The sequence below is a fragment of the Setaria italica genome, chromosome IV (genome assembly GCF_000263155.2).
Source record: "Setaria italica strain Yugu1 chromosome IV, Setaria_italica_v2.0, whole genome shotgun sequence".
Classification (NCBI taxonomy): Eukaryota; Viridiplantae; Streptophyta; class Magnoliopsida; order Poales; family Poaceae; genus Setaria; species Setaria italica.
Window position 1 is genome coordinate 31,338,752 of NC_028453.1, and position 19,462 is coordinate 31,358,213.

Sequence of the window (19,462 nt, forward strand, 5' to 3'; positions counted from 1 at the left end):
AGATTCTTAGCCATTTGGACATAGTCTAGTGCTATCACTCCGGAGTTTCTCATCTTTCTTACAGACTTCAACCGCCTCTTCACATGTCTTGATGACTTCATATTATCCTTAGGACTGTTCACTTTGGTAATCATTATTTGATTATCACAGTTCATTAAGATAGCTAGTATCAGTTTCTCAACCACTAGCAAATCCATCAAGAGATCATGAAACCATTCAGCCAAGTGTGAACACATATCCACCTGTGGCTTTTATCTCGTCAGCATCTGATATCCAGTTTGAATCACTGTGGCCTTCTAGTACCTTAGGATACCTAGCATAGTGAATTCCATAACTCGCGATGCCTATTAGATAGAGCATTACTCTCTCAAGAGCACACCAATGATCATCTCCAGGATTTGAAACAAACAAATCTGCTGAGTTTGCTCACAGCAAACGAGATGTCAGGCCTCGTAGCAAGCTAAATACATTAGCGAGCCAATGATTTGAGAATATCTCAATTGATCCCTTGCGATCCTTCGATTTTTTCGCAATATCACACTAGAATTGTAAGGTGTGGGAGCAAGCTTGCAGTCACTATAACCAAAGCGACTCAATATCTTTTCCACATAATGGGATTGTATTAATGTAACCTCACCATTGCCTTCTCTTAGTAGCTTAATGTTCAAAATCACATCAGCCACTACCATGTCCTTTATCTCAAAATTTTGAGATAAAAAGCTCTTAACTTCCTCAATCACATTGAGGTTAGTTCCAAAGATCAATAGGTCATCAACATATAAACACAGAATCACTCCTTCTCCCCTACCAAAGTGGTAGTACACACATTTGTCGGCTTCATTCACAACAAAGCTTGCAGACGTGAGAGTTCTGTCAAATTTCTCAAACCATTGCTTAGGCGCTTGTTTGATGCCATACAAAGATTTTAACAACTTGCGCACCTTTCCTTCCTGACCTTCTACTACATATCCATTAGGCTGATCCATGTAAATTTCCTCATCCAACCCTCCGTTAAGGAAAGCCATCTAAAAATCCACCTGCTGGACGAGAAGACCATGTGAGGCAACCAAAGATAGTAGTACTCGAATCATGGTCAATCTGGCAACTGGTGAGTAAGTATCAAAGTAATATTCGCTTTACCTTGTACTTTTCAATAATACCATCAAGCCTAAGCTTTTTTTAGCACCCACTTGCATCCTACAGGTTTGCACCCGTATGGACGATCAACGACCTCCCAAGTCCCATTAGATATTATGGAACCTATCTCACTTCTGATTGCTTCCTTCCAATAGTCAGCATCAAAAGATCCATAAGCCTCAACAATGGTTTTTGGAGTGTCATCATCTATGAGGTACACAATGAAGTCATCACCGAAAGACTTCGCAGTCCTTTGTCTCTTACTCTTTCAAGTTCCTTCATTGTTATCCTTCTCATGATTCTCCTCATGTGGTTGTTCAAAGTGTACTACTATATCATTATGTTCAGGGGAATTAACAAATTCATGACTAGAACTGCTAGATGTTTCTTTCATAAGAAAAATGCTCTCAAAGAATGTGACATCTCTAGACTCCATGATTGTACCAACATGCATGTCCGGTACTCTAGTTTTTATTATCAAGAATCTATATCCGACACTATGAAAAGCATATCCTAGAAACACACAATCATCTATTTTCGGTCCGAGTTTGCGTTTCTTAGCAATTGGTATATATTAACCTTCGCCAAGCATCCCCAAGTACGCAAGTATGAGAGTGTTAATCTTTTATTTTCCCATTCCTTGAATGGTGTCTTCTCTTTGTTTTTTATAGGAACCCTATTAAGAGTGTGACAAGCAGTCAGCATGGCTTCACCCCACCATTCCCAAGAAAGTCCTACTGTTTCTAACATGGCGTTAACCATCTCAGTTAGAGTGCGGTTCTTTCTTTCAGCCACTCTGTTTGACTCAGGGGAATAAGGTGGTGTTTTCTCATGAATGATGCCATGTTCCTCACAAAATAAATTGAATTCATTAGAGAAATACTCTCCACCTCGATACGATCGAACACGTTTTATCTTCCTCGCAAGTTGATTTTCAACTTCGGCCTTATAGATCTTGAAAAAATTAAATGCCTCATTTTTCATTTTAAGCAAGTACACATAGCAGTATTGTGGTGGATCCACTTCGAATTTGCTTGACTAAAACATGATTAGGCCACCTGATATGCGACACTCATGCCTTAACCAAGTAAACACGAAGTGTCGTCGGATTTCATCCGATTTAACCACTTGAACAGGACCGAATAGCAAACCCACACGAAGGTGAGCGGTTCTAGAGAATACAACAAATCCACTGAGTTACCGAATTAACCATTTAGTTTGGCCATAAAACAACATCAGAGTTTACAAGGTTCAGAAGAAAAACAACAGAAGGTAAAACAACGCGCGAAAGCTACTTCGTCGGGGTCGGACATCCCTGGTGAGGCCAACCGGGACATCAGTAATCCCTCTCCTCGCCGTCCGAGGAGGGATCCCACTCAACCGTCCAACCCGGAGGGAGTTGGGGCGGCCAAGTGCCAGCAGAAGAAGGCTCAGAGGCATCAACTTCACCTGAAAAAGAAGAGCCACAACAAGACTGAGCTACTAAGCTCAACAAGACTTAACTGACAGGAAGTACACTACTCCACCACTTCTAGACATGCAAGGCCTTTTGGCTGAGGGGTTTGTTTGCCAAAAGTGCTAGGTGTGACCCTACTTTCAAGTTTTAGCTCAGGTTCTAAGTTCATTATCCAATCTAAGTTAGCAACTTACTCTAAGCAAACATAGAACTAACCAAAGGGTATATACAAATATCATCATCAAAACCATGTCATCATCAGATTCCTTTATTACTCAGGGTGACATAGCGATCAAGCAGTCTCAAACTGTGAGAGGCAGACGAATCGATTCGAGTTTCTTAACCATGCATGGCGAACCTAATCTCACGACATCCGCGCACCATAAGGGTCGCTTCCTGTGTCGGCCGTCCCCATCAATTCCCAGGCGCGTGTCAGGTCCAAACTTCCCTTGGCATGCAATGCTCCACAGTCCCGGCCTCTACCGTACTGTGACCGCACTTGCACCCACATGATGCACCAAGGGAACCTCGTTCCAGGGACACCAGGGGTATAAGCCACACCCTAGTTTAATCAGGTACTAGGCTTCCCCATCCCATACTAGGTATGAGATTAGTACTTTCAAACACTTGATCACGAACACCACCACTGTCGGGCCTTACCAAGTTTCATAGACAGACGGGGCGATCAGCCGACCACCAAAAAGTTACCCAACACCTTGCCCCGTCCATCGTCCTTATAGTTGTAACAGAAGAGGAAACAACCAACTCCTACAACTCGCCAGTGACAGGGAATCACTCGGCTTTTATTGTTTCCTAGTTAAGCAAGGCATCTACTTGGTCCAACAGCTAGTGATCAGATCAAGGGATCTAAGTCATGCATCTATGGTTCCAAACAACTCCTATACGTAAATGCACAAACATGTTAAAGAAGGCATGCGCAAATTTGGTAAAACACAGGGGAATTCATGCATCCGGGGCTTGCCTTCGAACAAGGAGGAGGGAAGCTGCTCTTCTGCTTGGGCGGCTTCGGCTTCTGGAGGCAGGAGCTCGGCTACACCTTCGTCTTCTGGCGCCGGGTGCAGCTCGTAGAAGCCGTCGGCGAGACGCAGCTCTACACGAATGCAATGCATTGGTTAGCATTTAGACGGTTATTTCAACAGCAACACTTGCATGTTTGAGCCTAGAAACTTGCGGCAAGTTACAAGAGGGTGGGAAGGTTCGCTTGAGTTGGTGGAGATCAAGATATAAGGGTCGGATGGGAAGGACCTTTAATCTAGAGAAATAGATGTGCTAGGGGTCCTCAGACTTAACACTGAAAAGTCTCCAAGTTTTACACATACACCCTCGGTTCAAGGAAAAAGATACAGCCGAGCCCTCGGGCGAGGCGAAGAAAGGCCGACGGAACAGACAGGGTCGGGCAAAACGGAACCGGGGTCGGGCGGATAGGAGGGGTCGGACGAGGCGAACAAAGGGTCGGTAGCTTACCTTCGTCTTACAGATGAGGCTTGGGGTCGGGAAAGAACAGGCTTGGGCGGAAAGACTAAGGCTTGGGACAACGGCGAGGATGTCCGGTGGTACTCCGGCGGCGGCAGTGTTTCTCGTGGACCACAAGCAAGCTCTTGTGCAGCACGGGGAGCAGTGGCTGGTGGATTGGGGAGAGGTGGTGTTTGAGCGGAGAGGAGAGTTCCTCAGACTTAGGCGGTGGCGCTGTGAGCACGAACAGGGAGCAAGCGGGAGGGCAGCGACGGCGAAGGGGAACTCCGGCGGGGCTCCGGCATTCCCTTTTATAGCTGCGCGGAAGAGAGAAGGGGGGAGAGCGGCGCGAAGGCCGGGGAAGAAGCGATGGAGTGCGCTGCCGGGGCGGCGATTGAGCGACGAGGGCGGTGGAGCAGGACTTCGGGGATGACACCGGCGGTCATTAGGCACCGATGACAGGGCGGCGCAGGCGCGGGTTTGCCGGTGGTTGAGATTTGGCGGAGGCGGGCGTCGTCGTGCGGTGGATCTTATGGAAGTGACCGGGAAAACGACGCTAGAAACGAGGGCGCACATGTGAGAAGACAGGCGGCTGCGGTCACGCGGGCAAGCGCGGAGCAACAGATTGTCGGGGTGGAGCTCTGACAGGGCGGGAAAGGAGCTGTCGCTGCCGTGGTCTGGGTTGGCGGAGGAGGAATCGTCGTGTAGCGAGGACCGGGGCGACGCGACTGTGGAGGGGCGATGGAAAAGACGGGCGGCATCGGGCTCTGCAGCCGGGATCTGGCAATGTGATGATGGGCGCGGGCGGTGAGGTGCTGCAGAAAGGGTAGCAGAGGAGCTTCCACTGGGATTGGGGAAGGGGGCGCGAGAATCCATCCGGTCGTGGCCAGCGACGAGGCGGAGCGGCAGGCGTCGGAGGAGTTGAGCCACGCGGCTAGGGAACTCTGAAGCGGGCATGCAACTCGAGTGCGCCTGTCGAGGGAGATCTTGGAGAAAGATCTCGTGGGTCTACCGGTCATTCTCGGCGGTCCACGGCTCAGATTGAAGGGAGGCGTTGTAGGAGGACTTAGAAAGATCCGGCGGTGGGTTGGGGGTCGGCGGGGTCGGAACTGGGGGAAAACGGCGAGGGGTCGGATCACAGGGGTCGGGACCGACTAGAGGTGGAGTACTTAAACTTGGTAAAGCTGAGACAGGGATCAGGGACTCAGATTAAGATTAACGCGAAGGATTTTAACCGAGGTCGTTACAAGTATCTAGTAGAATCATCTATCAAAGTCATGGAGTATCTCTTTCCACCTTTAGTCAACACACCGTTCATTTCGCACAAGTCTGAATGAACGGTGCCAAGTTCCTCACCTCGGCAGCCTTGTGAGGCTTGCGAGGTTGATTAGATTGCACACACACTTGACACTTAGAATTTTTGACCAAAGTGAATTTTGGAATTAAACTCAAATTAGTTGGCCGCAACATACAGCCGAAAATGACATGACAAAGCCGTGAATGCCAAATATTTGATTCATCATCATTACACATATGATTCACAACTTTATTACAAGAGTCCGATAACGACAAGCGAAACAAACCATCACAGTCATATCCTTTACCGACAAAGGAACCAAACTTAGACACAACAGGCTTGTTCGACTCAAACACCAACTTAAAACCATCCTTACATAGAAGGGATCCGCTAACAAGATTTTTATTTATTGAGGGGACATGCTGCACGTTCTTCCATCGCACGGTCTTTCCCAAAGTAAACTTCAGATCGACCGTACCAACACGACGAACAACAGCACCTGAGTCGTTCCCCATCAACATGGATCCAATCCCTTTGACCTGGTAAGAGGAAAACAAAGAAATATCAGCACACACATGTATATTAGCTCCGGTGTCAATCCACCAATTTGGTAAATGACAATTACCATACCCTGATATTCCCTTCTCAGCATCGCCAATAACAACATTAGCAGACTTCTTCTGCCTGTGCTGCTGCTTGTCCTTGTGGTCCTTGGTCCAATAGTTAGAACCACCACACACAAAGCATTTTCCCTTGGTGTTCTTCTTCTTCATAAAGTTGGTAGTCTGAGCAGTCTTGTGTTGAAACACAACCTTCGCTTTGCCCTTATGCACATGGGCGCTAGAACCTCCCTCATTGCCACGCGCATGTGGATCCTTTGCTCTCGCCTTTTCCTCAACATCAAGAGTGCCGATTAGACCGGCTATAGTGAACTCCTGTCTCTTGTGTTTCAGAGTAGTAGCAAAATTTCTCCACAAAGGAGGCAATTTGGCAATAATGCCACCAACCACAAATTTATCTGGCAGCGGGCACCTGAGGTTATCAAGATCCTTGGCAATCGCATGTATCCCATGAGCTTGTTCAACCACAGGACGGTCATCGATCATCTTGTAATCATAAAACTGCTCCATGATGTACAATTCGCTGCCTGCATCGGATACTTCGAAATTTGCCTCAAGTGCATCACACAATGCCTTGCTAGAGGGATGCTGCATGTATGAATTGACCAAGTTCTCAGCAAGAACACTGATCATAACCCTTTTGAACAAGTTGTCAGCAGACATGTACACACTATCCTCTGTGGAGGTGTGCAGTCCCTCAGAACGCTCCTTGGTAATGAACCACACGTTCATAGCTGTGAGCCACAACTCAAGTCTGCCAACCCATCTCTCGTAATTCGTTTCATAAAAATATTCGGTTTCAATTGTGCAGCAAAGCCAACAATCGAAAAAGTCCTATCAAGTTTTTGGATTGTTGGAATTACATGCATTTTATGATATATTTTAATCCGAAATATAAAATAAAATAAGACATAAATGATAGCATAAATAGGAGCATGAACATTTGTGTCTGTAATAATGAACATAAAGCATGCAATGGAAATAATAGAAAACAAGTAATGAACCAAAAAGTTCATGAGAAAGTACCCTACAGCGGGGTCAGTGCCGGCAGCACCAGATGCGATGTTACTCGACATTTCAAGCTTATTCGGTGTTCGATCAAAGTCGATGACGTGAAGATGTTTGCCGTGCACTTGCGTCTCCAAGAAGAAGAGGTGCGCAGTGAGTAGTCGCGCAGATGCGCTTACCAACTTCTACTCCTCGGGTGCAGAGTCTCAGGTAAGGGTGCAGCTTCGGAGGCCTGCTCTTCCTGTGTGTTATGTGCACACAGAACGCCGGAATAAGAACAACAAAAAGGCAGTGTAGCAGTAGACTGAAAGCTCGGTGGTTGGTATGTTGCGCTCGAAAGCCTGAGAAGGAGTGCCTCTCTTATAGACACCAGAATTCTTTTGGGTGTCCAGATTCATTGCCATTATTCATCCTGCCATCAAATGGTAAGTTACTAGTAACCCCAGCCATCAACAGGCAACCATTACTAGCCATTTGTTGTCAGCGTTTTAATCCGCGTCAGTTACTAATCACTAAATGAGGGATATGGGTACCCCTTGGGTCCCCACCGACCAGGATACTGGCCGACGCTAACAAAAGGGCCCGCCCAACAAGAACGTGTGGGCCAAGGACATGAAGATACTTTGGAGCACAAGTCAAGGATGCCACGCGATTCAAATCAGCCCGGATATTATGTGATACTTATTGTAATCCGACTCATATTGCTTTCCATGTAACAACCGATTAGATTAGTTCAAACGGATTTGTAATCTTAGATCGTCAGCCTTAACTTTAGGTCTTTTTTAGGGATTTTTCGAGTTGATTCATTCAACCGCGAAGCCCCCTGCATGGGTATCTAGGAAATAGTTACTTCCAAGTGAATCTTCCCTAGATACCTAAAATCCATTTTATTACGATCCATTTCGCGAAAATATAGATTGTGCCAAAGACGGTCAAGGGCGCCTCCCGAGGGCATCCTATCGCATCCGAACTATTCCACGCACCAGCGCAAAGCAATACAAACCACCAAAATACAGGACGTAGGGTATTACTCTCCGGAGGTCCGAACCTATCTAAACATTCGTGTTCTCGAATTACCTTCGAGTTCTTGGTCTCGTAATCCTCCCTGCTTATAAATCTACCACTTGGATAATCTCTGGTGGACTACCGAGCTACTAAATCCGACACTAAACACTACGGTTATTGGTCATCAACTCGTGAACAATGGTCAGGATCTCTCAACTTGCAAGGTTATTTTATTCCAAATGTAACTATCACAACACGTGAATGGACCTTGGATTTAATTGAATAATTGGTTTACCAATAGGCCACCGAGGCCCATTAATCTAACATCAAGCACCGCCATTTGTCACTGCACCGCATATATGTTATATATGTGATATACGTGGACAACCCAAGCAGGAAATGCATATGAGTATGTCGCGTACATGTTCCAAGTTCACAGAACCTAATTTTTCTTATTTCGGCTCCTGCTATCAAAGTAGCAGAATGTGGCAAACTCTCTACAGTGTTTGCAGGGCCCACGGACGGTAAATCGTACGGGCCGAAAGTGTTTGCAGGGCCCATCTCTAAGGGCCTAATACCCCACCCCAACATGGGTTGGACCGGGCCTCTTTCCAATATCTGACTCGGACGCATACAAATTAAACATGGCCGATGGGCGGCGTCGCGGCGCGCCCTCGCTCTCCGTCCTGCAGGCCAGGGGGGCTGCACGGAATCGGAGGTCTGCCAACGGCCGGCGGCTCCGATCGCAGGCCGAGTGAGGATCAAGAGAGACTTGAGCCTTCAGGAACGGATGGATCATGGATGCGACGACGTCGTCCGCACGTTGGCGGATCCTCAGGATTGCGTTGACCGCTGCATGTTAGCTTTGCTCCGCGATTCCCGATATCAGCGACATTGCCAGTTCGGAGTCAGCTCTATTAATCGAGTTATCTTGAGCCAGCAACTCAGTATTCTAGCAGCCTAGCAGCCGCGAGGGCTGCGTGCTGGTGTAAATTACAAATGGAGGACAGTTTCAAGATGCATCAGGCTGAAAAGTGACACGAAAACGAAAATGCAATGATGGTTCTCGCAAAAACTTGTTAAATTAAACTGTAAAGTACACGAATGTGCATTTTCGCAAACTGAGCCGTGAATGAATGACCACCCGATGAGATGTATATAACCAAGACGACATTGCCGGTCGTCGTCCCGAGCTCCACTCGTAGCCGCAGCCAGGCGCACACGCAGACACGCACTGTTCCCGCCAGCCAGCCACACGCCGGCCGACGCCATGCACCACTCCGTCGCCACCGTCCCTTTGGCGGTCACCGCGGGCATGCTCTACGCGCGCGCCGCGGCCGCCTCCACCCGCCCGGGCCCGCGCCGCCTCATCGCGCTCGTCCCGGTGCTCGCCCTTCTCGTCGCGCTCCCCTTCTCCGTCCCGCTCTACGGCGCTCGAGGCCTCGCCGCCTTCTTCCTGGTCTGGCTCGGCGAGTTCAAGCTCCTCCTCCTCGCCTTCGGCCGCGGCCCGCTTGACCCGGCCCTCCGCCCTCTCCCGTTCGCGTTCACCGCCGCGCTCCCAGTCAAGCTCCGGCAGTCGCGGATACAACAAGCAGACGCCGCTGCCGCCGCGGCCAGGCCCGTCACGGAGACGGTCGCTCTGCCGCTCCTGTCGTCCGGCATCAAGGTCGCCGTCATGGCGTCCGTCTTCCGCCTCCTCTTCCGGTCCAAGGAAGCGATGCACCCCTACGCCGCTTCCGCCCTCTATGGCGTCGCCATGTACTGCTTCCTCGACTCCCTCCTGCCGTGCCTCGCCGTGACGGGGAGGGCGCTGGGCATGGAGATGGAGCCGCAGTTCGACAAGCCCTACCTCTCGTCCTCGCTCCGGGACTTCTGGGGTCGGCGGTGGAACCTCATGGTCTCCGCGGCGCTCCGCCCGGCCGTCTACGACCCCGTCCGGGCGCGCCTCGGCGCCCCCGCCGGCGTGTTCGCCGCGTTCCTCGTGTCGGGCCTCATGCACAAGGTGTTGCTCTACTACGTCACCTTCCGGGCGCCCACGGGGCAGGTCACGGCGTTCTTCACGCTGCACGGCACGTGCGTGTGCGCCGAGCGGTGGTGCGCGCGCCGGTGGCGGCGCGGCTGCAGGGCGGCGCCGCCGCGCGTGGTGGCGACGCCGCTCGTCGTGGCGTTCGTGGCCGGCACGGCGTTCTGGCTCTTCTTCCCGGCTATCTTCGGCGACGGGATGGACGATCTCTATCTCGCCGAGAACGCTGCGCTCGCGTCATCCTTCCTTGATGCCAGTGGAAGGTTGCTACGGTTGGTCGGCCTGGGCTATTCGAAGTATGACCGTCGTTGAGAAGCTTGAGTGCATGACCGGACAACAAAAATATGGCACCAATTGTATATAGTATGTGAGTAAGATATCTTATTCATGTAACAAAAATATGGCACCAATTGACCGGAGTATCCAGCTTTGACGTCTCTATAGTGTATGGTTGTGGAATTTGTCTATCATCTAGTAAGAAAAATAGTTGCCTCTTCCACTATCTTACACGAGTAAGATATCTCTTAGTTTGCAGGAAGCTCAAACAACCAATCTACCGAATACAAAATACCCTCTTAGATCATTTTATAAGATGTATTTTTTCGTTAAGACAATACAAAATATTGTATTAGCTATACGTACAAGACAATATAATACTTTAGCAGGAGTGCAATTTTCAGCTAAAGCATATTTGTCTTAAATTCTTAATGAAATGAAATGAAATTCGTTCAAAAAAATTCTTAATGAAATGGAATGCACTTTTTTTTTTAAAAAAATGAACTAATGGAGTAGTATGTAAATGGTCGCGTGTGCATGTGGGGAAGAAGACCTAAGCCAAAGCGTGTTGGATTAAAAAAAAAGATGAACAGCGCATGCATCCAATATAGAAACAATTAGTCTAAATAGGGAGCCTTCAAATGCTGTTAGTCTAAAATTATTTAAAGTTTATTAGGTCGGTGTTCAAATGCTCACAGTCACACGGCCTCACAGTACGAGTCCAGAATTTTCACGGGCCACATAGTATACGAGAAGTACAAATTGGGCTGGGCCGGGCCATTGTACACATGACGTGGCCTCTCTCCCTTCCTCCTATGCACACACCACCAACCGCACCATTGACCGACACGTAACACAGTCAACCTTTCGTATCCTGCTCGTGTATAAATCCTCCTCACATCTCACTTCCCAGCAAACCCATTCAGACTTCAGAGGCAGCCATGGCGGACAAGCAGAGTAACAGCGGAGTGCGGGTGTGTGTCACCGGAGGCGCCGGTTTCATCGGCTCATGGCTCGTGAAGAAGCTCCTCGAGAAAGGTTACACCGTCCACGCCACCCTGCGGAACACAGGTGCGCGCGCGAGCTCCAATCCTTCGTTTCATGACGGTTCATCACTTCGAGTCTCCGACCCGCGCCGCGAAAATTCCATAGGAGTGGATCGGCTCTTGCGTGTGGTTGCCTTGTTCGGAGATCTGAGCTGGATTCATCTGGTGTACCCGCAGGAGACGAGGAGAAGGCAGGGCTGCTGCGGCGGCTGGTCCCCGGCGCGGCGGAGCGGCTGCGGCTGTTCGACGCCGACCTCCTCGACGCCGCCACCTTCGCGCCGGCGATCGCCGGGTGCCAGTACGTCTTCCTCCTCGCCACGCCATTCGGGCTCGAAGCCGCCGGCTCCAAGGTGCAGTACGCCAATTCGCTCCCGTTTTGTCGTTGGAGAAGTCGTGCTCAGACGTGCCCGACCAGACTTTGTTTACATGGGGGAAATTAAAATTGAACTTCCAAAGGAAAAAATTGGACTTAGCCAACGAAGGAATCATCGGACTCTGAGGCTCTGAGCAGCAAGCATTTCCACGATTGATTTGGTATTATTTTTAAAACGAATTGATTTGTTATTTGTTGATACTGATTGTATCGTGCTGTCGGCTTGTCAGTACAAGAGCACGGCGGAAGCGGTGGTGGACGCGGTGCGCGCCATCCTCCGGCAGTGCGAGGAGTCCGGGACGGTGAAGCGGGTGATCCACACCGCCTCCGTATCAGCCGCTTCGCCGCTGAAGGAGAAGGGCTCCGGCGCCGGGTACAAGGATTTCATCAGCGAATCCTGTTGGACTCCGCTCGACGTTGACTACCCTCTCCGAAGCGCACACTTCGATGTAAGTAGCGAATGTTCTTCTGAACGTCTGATGACAATTTTGTTGCTGATCACTGGGGTTTTACTCATTCACTTTGTCACTCCTGTTCGCAAGATTTTTTTTCATTAATCATCAGTTAACATTTAATGCAAACTTATTTAGCAAAATCCTGAGTTGAATGTTAACAAGTTCCTTAATTGTCACCCAAATCCGACGGTCGTTTTTTCAGAAGTACATACTGTCCAAGCTGCAGTCGGAGCAGGAACTCCTGAGCTACAACGCCGGGGAGAGCCCGGCGTTCGAGGTGGTGACCTTGCCCCTGGGCCTCGTCGCGGGCGACACGGTCCTCGGCCGCGTCCCGGAGACGATGGAGAGCGCCGTGTCGCCGGTGTCGCGCAACGAGGCGTACTTCGGGCTCCCGCGCATACTGCAGCAGCTCCTGGGCTCGGTGCCGCTGGTGCACGTCGACGACGTCTGCGACGCGCTCGTCTTCTGCATGCAGCGCCGCCCCTCCATCGCCGGCCGGTTCCTCTGCGCCGCCGCCTACCCGACCATCCACGACGTCGCCCGCCACTACGCCAACAAGTTCCCGCACCTCGACATCCTCAGAGAGTAAAGCCTTGACTAGTTCATATGTGTGGTCTGACAAGACTATTTGGTCTGATGTTTCCATCCGTTTAATCTGCGTCAGGACGGAGGCAGTGGCGAGGGTGCAACCTGAGGGGGACAAGTTGGGGGAGCTGGGTTTCAGGTACAAGTACGGCATGGAAGAGATCCTTGACAGCAGCGTCGCCTGCGCGGCGAGGCTGGGTTCTCTTGACGCGGCTAAGCTCAACCTGCAGAAAGGATGAAACCCGGAAGGCTAAACATAACAGTTCTGTTCCGTTATTCAAGATCCTAGGATAAACAAAACAGTTTTTATGCTGTAGCTTACATGGTTTCTTTGTTTCTGCCGTAACCTCTGTTTCTAAAAACTATGGAGGAACAACTGTAGTTGTAAAATAGTGGTTGGCAGCAGAAGACATGCACTCCATTTGGATACTCCAGCGTTTACTGCATTTTAAGATGCAGAGAAAAGCCTATGGGATTTCAGCAAACGCCGGTGAAGTATTGCATTGCATGGTCATCATCTTCACTTCGGCTAAACGTTTCTCGCAGTTGGACAGGCGTGACGCCTCACTCCTGCAGAAGCTGCTTCCCGTGCTCCCCTCATTTGTCCTAGCAAGCGACAGTCAGCTTTACAACGAGCTCGTTTGCCAAGGCTTTCGTTCTCTCCTCCTGGAACACACAAACAAATGTAGTAGTTTTATTTCCGTCCAACCAGCAATCACATATTCACCATGCTAATGGATAGTTCAGGAGGTACTAGTAAGAGAGCAGAGCAGTTCTCTTCATTTCAGAACTTATTTCATGCGATGCGTAAGATTCAGATAACGTTCAGAATCTGAGGACACAGGATGAACGGAAGTGCCGAACAGCATTCAGGGTGAAACAAAGCTAAAATCTACCGAACTCTATCTATCTGTAATGCTGAATTCAAATAAACCCAATCGCTATCCGTAAACAGAGCCGTAATCAACCCAATCTCTACGTGTAAAACACGGTTGTAAGCAGGCAAATCTCTGTCCGCGAAACAAATCTGAATTCAACTGAATCTCTATCCATAACTCGACTATAAATTACTGCCAACGAACAACACCGATCTTACCAAAACAAATCAGGCTAGATACCTTGTCTGCAAGCCCGCCGCGTCGCGCCACGCCGGACCTCGGAAGGAATGCAATCGCAGCAGCGTCTGAAGGTACGCTTAGGGAAATCTGATTTCTAACGTCAAGGTGTTGATGGTGCCGTCGGGGTCACGGTGATGGGCATGAGTGGTGGCTGGACCTTCAAGAATCAACAGGCGCCATGAGTGATGGCGGCTCGAGGAGAGGCGGGAAGGAGTGCGAGGAGCCGATTATTACGGGGTTGTAGTCTTGTAGATTACTTGTAGTTATGTAGGGATGACACATGCATCTAGGCCGTCCGAATAAGCTCTTATTCTGTGAATTTAACTTTTCTTTCTATTTTTTTTATTTGAGTATTCCATGATCTGTATGCTGTGTTATTTCTTTGCATCCGAAATATCAGTGTTGCCCAACTAACCAAAAAATAAATTATTTTCTTGCAGCAACATGGCAAGAAAATTGAGGGAAATCCCATGTTGCGTTGAAAAGTTTGCTGACAGTGTTTGTCTATTGGATGATGCAACAGTAAAAGGATTGAAGAACTCAGCTTCGAGGGGATTCTCGATGTTAAGCGGTAAAGATGCATATATTATTATGATCCAATGGAAGAGAGGGTCAAATTTGTTCCGCTGATAGCTTCTCGATCTGCATAATCCCTTAACTTGGAGCCCCATTATGGGCAGATTGAGAAGCTTTCATCGGAATCAAATTTGATCCTCCTTCTATTGGATCATAATAATTAATTATGCAGTTGAGCAAATTTTTCTGCAACTTTACCGCCTAATATCGAGCATCCTCTCGAAGTTGAGTTCTTCAATCTTTTTTTCTGTGGTCATCGTTCAATAGAGAAACACTCTCAATAAACTTTTCAACGTAACATGGGATTCCTCTAATTTTCATGCCACGTTGCTGCAAAGGAATTTTTTTTGGTTAGCTCGGCAACACTACAATTTCTGATGCAAAGAAATACCATCATACGGATTATGCAACTAGGGAACCATGTTACTCAAATTAGAAAAGAAAAGGTAAATCCACAAAATAAAAGCTTATTCCGACGGCTTAGATATTCCCTAAATTTTTTAAATGAAATGAATTTTTTTTTGAAACGAGTATCATTCCAGTCTCACCCACCACACCATCTGTTTCCTATCTCTCCTCGCGCGGCCATCACCCATGGCGCCTCTCGAAGGTTGCCCCTGCCTGCCCACTGCCCTCCTGCCGCCAGCAGGTCCAGCTACCTCCCATGGCACAAACTTGTCCTACTCACCAATACCAGGAGGAAGCGTAAAGCATATCATATCTCTTGTTGATATACCAATACTTTCATGCTTGAACACTGGTTCTATCTCAAACTCTTTGGACTGAGTATTTTGCTTTTACATACTGTATCACTGCATTTGCTATGGGGTGAACTCTAGCTTGCCATAAGATTGTTTACCTGCAAATAAAATATAATGGAAACCATCAGATTTGATGCATATGTTTACTATCATCATGATACGTTTCTTTTTAAGTAAATCATAAATGGTGATGTACATAACAAAACTTTTTTGTTTGAACCTGAATGTTCAACAGTGGCTTGCGCACCTCTTTTTCTTGCCTTGACAGAGAGGAGTGGAGACTTGTACTTTCTAGGAGTTATTTTTTTCTTTTGTTTTGTTTCACGTTACTGCCACACTCTTTCCTGAATCTTCTTTTCTTTTTAACATTGTTGTAGGTTGTATGCTCAGCGCTATAATTCAGGTGATCGCCATCCCTTCCTGCCATGCTATCAGATTCCAAGGTATCTTCATTGTTATTAAACCCTTGCTGCAAGGAAACAAAACATAGTTTAAAAAATGGGGCCGGAGTGTTAAACCAAAATAATATATAGATCACAACAATCTAAATAATTGATTAACTCATACTCCCTCCGTCCAAATTACTATTCGTTTTGACTTTTTTATACATAGCTAGATATATATTATGTCTAGCTACATAACAAAGAATATGTATCTAGAAAAGCTAAAATGAATAGTAATTTGGGACGGAGGGAGTATAATACTACACCGTACGTTTTCTTAAATGAGCCCTTTCAGGAATAATACTACACTCTAAAGGGGTACCTAAGCCGTTATATTTCAGAAATGATACTACTACATGTTTTCTTTTACGGGCAATATAATGGAGAGGGATACTCCTCTTAAAATAGAAAGAATTGTGAGCATTCGCATGTAAATTAGAAGGTTTTTTTAATGTCCGTATGCATTTCGGTACTTTATGGTTGCCTGAAATTTTTCGATGTTCTCAAATAGCCACGTGCGGCCATTGGTCAACAAATGTAGCTATGTCGCATAGACTCAAGGATAATTTGGCTTATCCCTAATAACATTACCAAGAGTTTTCTTAGAGTTTGGCACATTCAGCATGAAGACTAACCCTATTTCCTTCGAGTTTAAACTACATCAGTACCCTACGTAATCATTGTAGCATGGCAAGCTTTGGCACGATTAATGTTGCATATAGCATCTCTAGTATCTTCTTAGAGTGCAAGGGATAAGTTCGGTGAGGATGGAACCAAAACGGTAACTACATCAGCCCCTCCTAAATAAGACTTGAAGCCTTAGTATCTTGATAGGCCCTCCTATCCAAAAGTTTCTTCGAACCATACTATAATTATCTAAATTTTTATGTCAAACAATTAGGAGCACTGCAGCACGAGCAACATTCTCTTCTGTTTATTCTTTTGAAACAAAAATTTGGAAAAACCACTTTCTATGTCGCATGTGAAATTTGAGATGACCATAAGCCATTCTGTTGCAAATGGCTGCTCCTGCTCAATTTGCTTACAAAACTCATCCCAATGAGTATATAGCTAACTGATTCCGTCCATTCTCACTGATTTAGAGTCGCCTGCATTAAATATGACCTCTCGTCCCGAGGCTTTGTATCGGTTAGGTTTGGATCCGGTACTAATGTTAGCATTAGTACCGGGTCCAACGGATAGTGCCTGGAGCGCGTCCCGTAAACCCCTGGGCAACAACCGGTACTAAAGGGTGCACATTAGTACCAGTTGGTGCCCCCAACCACCCACCTTCTAGTACCGGTTGATGGCAGCAATTGGTACTAAAGGAGGTACCCTCTAGTACCGGTTGCTACCCCAACCCGGTACTAGTGTGGCAACCCCCCTCTAGTAACGGTTGGGGGTACCAACCGATACTAGAGGGTACCCCTTTAGTACCGGTTGTTGCCCCAACTGGTACTAATTTTCTTTCTAAAAATACCCTCCTTCTTCCTCCAACTCGAACCAGATCCTCCAGCTCGAGCTTCACCCTATCCATGGCGAAATAGGGGGAGGTTTTGCCGGATTTGTGACCATTTCTTGGAGATTTTACTCATTCAAGGGTTCTAAAGGTTAGAAACTTCATCCTCCCTTGATACATGATCAGTATACTAAGTTTTATGCTTTAAAGCTAGAGTAATTTGTGATTTTTAAACTAAGGTATAATGGGAAAATTTTTCATTTATATGAATGTGTTATTTAGAGCTCATATTTGTGATTTGTAGAATAAACTACAAATTTTTGGATGCTATGATTCATACTAGTCATCTTTGACTAGAAATTGATATGAGGTTAGAGTAATAGTTTCATAGTTTAGTACTTTTCAAATATGAGGTAAATAAATTATGGCAAATGTGAGCGAGATAAATTATGGTACATAGAGATAATTTATGTATTTCTATCTAAACTTTCAGCAACATTTGAGTTTAATGTTATTTGTATCGGTTATTTCAACATTTATGTTATCAAATTGTAGGAAATAATGTTTATTTCTCGCTAATTGAAGAATTTTTCTATATTCTGTAGCTAATTCAATATTTTTACTACAATTTCCAACTAATTCATATACCGCAGAAATAGAAAAATATGTATATACTTAGAAAAATTAGATTAAGTTTTTCAATTCATATGCTTATACTTCAAAAACCAGTCCATGTATATATACTTAGAAAAATTAGATTAAGTACTTCAGATCATTTGCTTATGCTTCAAAAACCAATCCATGTGTATATACTTAGAAAAATTAGATTAAGTATTTCAATTCATTTGCTTATACTTCAAAAATCAATCCATATCTATATACTTAGAAAAATTATATTAAGTTGTTCAATTCATATATATGTTTATCCTTCAAAAACCAATACATGTGTATATACTTAGAAAAATTAGATTAAGTATTTTAATTCATTTGCTTATACTTCAAAAACCAATCCATGTGTATATACTTAGAAAAATTAAATTAAATACTTCAGTTCATTTGCTTATAGTTCAAAAACTAATCCATATGTATATACTTAGAAAAATTAGATTAAGTATTTCAATTTATTTGCTTATACTTCAAAAACCAACCCATGTGTATATACTTAGAAAAATTAGATTAATATTTCTAATCATTTGCTTATACTTAAAAAAAATTCAATTGTGCAAACCCATTGATCTACTATATATATAATAAACTTTGCTAATGATACAGATGATGTACAAGAAGGAAAAACTCCTCGAGACGGAAGTTTTCATTGATCTACTATATATATAATAAACTTTGCTAATGACATAGATGATGTACAGGAAGGAAAAACTCCTCGAGACGGAAGCTTTCAAGGCAATACAAGAACAACTATGTGGATTTCTTCTGGATGAGGTCGTAAATCCTGCTGGGGAGTTCCATAACACCGGATCAAATCTACAGCACTGTCAGGACTCGGGTTCAGATTAGTAGATACGATATATGTATGCACAATATGTCTATATATATATAATAATATCTTAAATGTAATATTAAAGATAAATGGAACTTTATATATATTAGCGTATTAGAACTAGTATACGTAAAAGAAACAAATACGAAATACGAATATGGAATAAAGAAATAGAAAATAAGAAAAGAAAGGAAAAAAATTAGTTCCAGTTGGGACCGGTACTAATGAGGTCGTCCCTGCGTGCAGCGTGGCAGGCCCTTTAGTACCAATTGGGGATACCAACCGGTACTAAATCTTTAGTACCGGTTATTCAACCGGTACTAGAGAAGGGTTATGAACCGTTACTAGAGGTGATTTTTTCAATGGTGCTGCTGCCTCAAAAATCTTTGCACCTTGGACATACATGTAGGGTGCTTTATTAAGCCTACCTGTTAGGCTCACACGACTGCTCACAAAGCATGAATCAATTTTTTTGCGAGTGCCACGAATCAAAACATAAACAAAAGATTAAGGTCCAATTATACCAAAATAAAAAATTATAGGTTTGACAAATCTCACAACTTATGATGTAGTAGCCTCAAGGGCGGACCCAAGCAGCTTCCGAAAGCTGAATAAGCTACATGACGTATAGCCCACCATAGCCCATCTATCAAGTAGCTTATAACCCATACACAGAGAGCAATAGTAACATTACAGAGTAACAGTGCACGCAGCGAAAAAGTGCACGCACAGTAGAGAAGCAGCATGTCGCAACCTACAAAGAATCACCACATGAGAATTATTTTTTTTCTTATATTTTCTTTTATTTTTCCTACTCCAATCCTCGTATCACTATATTCAACATTTTAGCAAA

General features: G+C 45.8%; 3 protein-coding genes across 3 annotated transcripts; 2 read left to right on the forward strand and 1 right to left on the reverse strand.

The window, feature by feature from the left end:
• Positions 1–5,877: 5,877 nt before the first annotated feature.
• Positions 5,878–6,715, reverse strand: LOC106804281. The gene is made up of 2 exons (XM_014805050.1): positions 5,994–6,715; positions 5,878–5,902 (listed from the first exon to the last, which is right to left on the reverse strand). The coding sequence occupies exons 1-2, from the start codon at positions 6,713–6,715 to the stop codon at positions 5,878–5,880; spliced, it is 747 nt and encodes a 248-aa protein (XP_014660536.1).
• Positions 6,716–9,266: 2,551 nt separating this feature from the next.
• Positions 9,267–10,331, forward strand: LOC101757051 (probable long-chain-alcohol O-fatty-acyltransferase 4). The gene has a single exon (XM_004967072.1). The coding sequence runs from the start codon at positions 9,267–9,269 to the stop codon at positions 10,329–10,331; it is 1,065 nt and encodes a 354-aa protein (XP_004967129.1).
• An 895-nt stretch (positions 10,332–11,226) lies between these two features.
• LOC101775670 (putative anthocyanidin reductase) lies at positions 11,227–13,239 on the forward strand. Its single transcript, XM_004965657.3, has 5 exons — positions 11,227–11,366; positions 11,519–11,691; positions 11,945–12,163; positions 12,372–12,754; positions 12,834–13,239. Exons 1-5 carry the CDS (start codon positions 11,237–11,239, stop codon positions 12,991–12,993), a joined length of 1,065 nt encoding a protein of 354 aa, XP_004965714.1. The 5' UTR covers positions 11,227–11,236; the 3' UTR covers positions 12,994–13,239.
• The last annotated feature ends 6,223 nt before the right edge of the window (positions 13,240–19,462 follow it).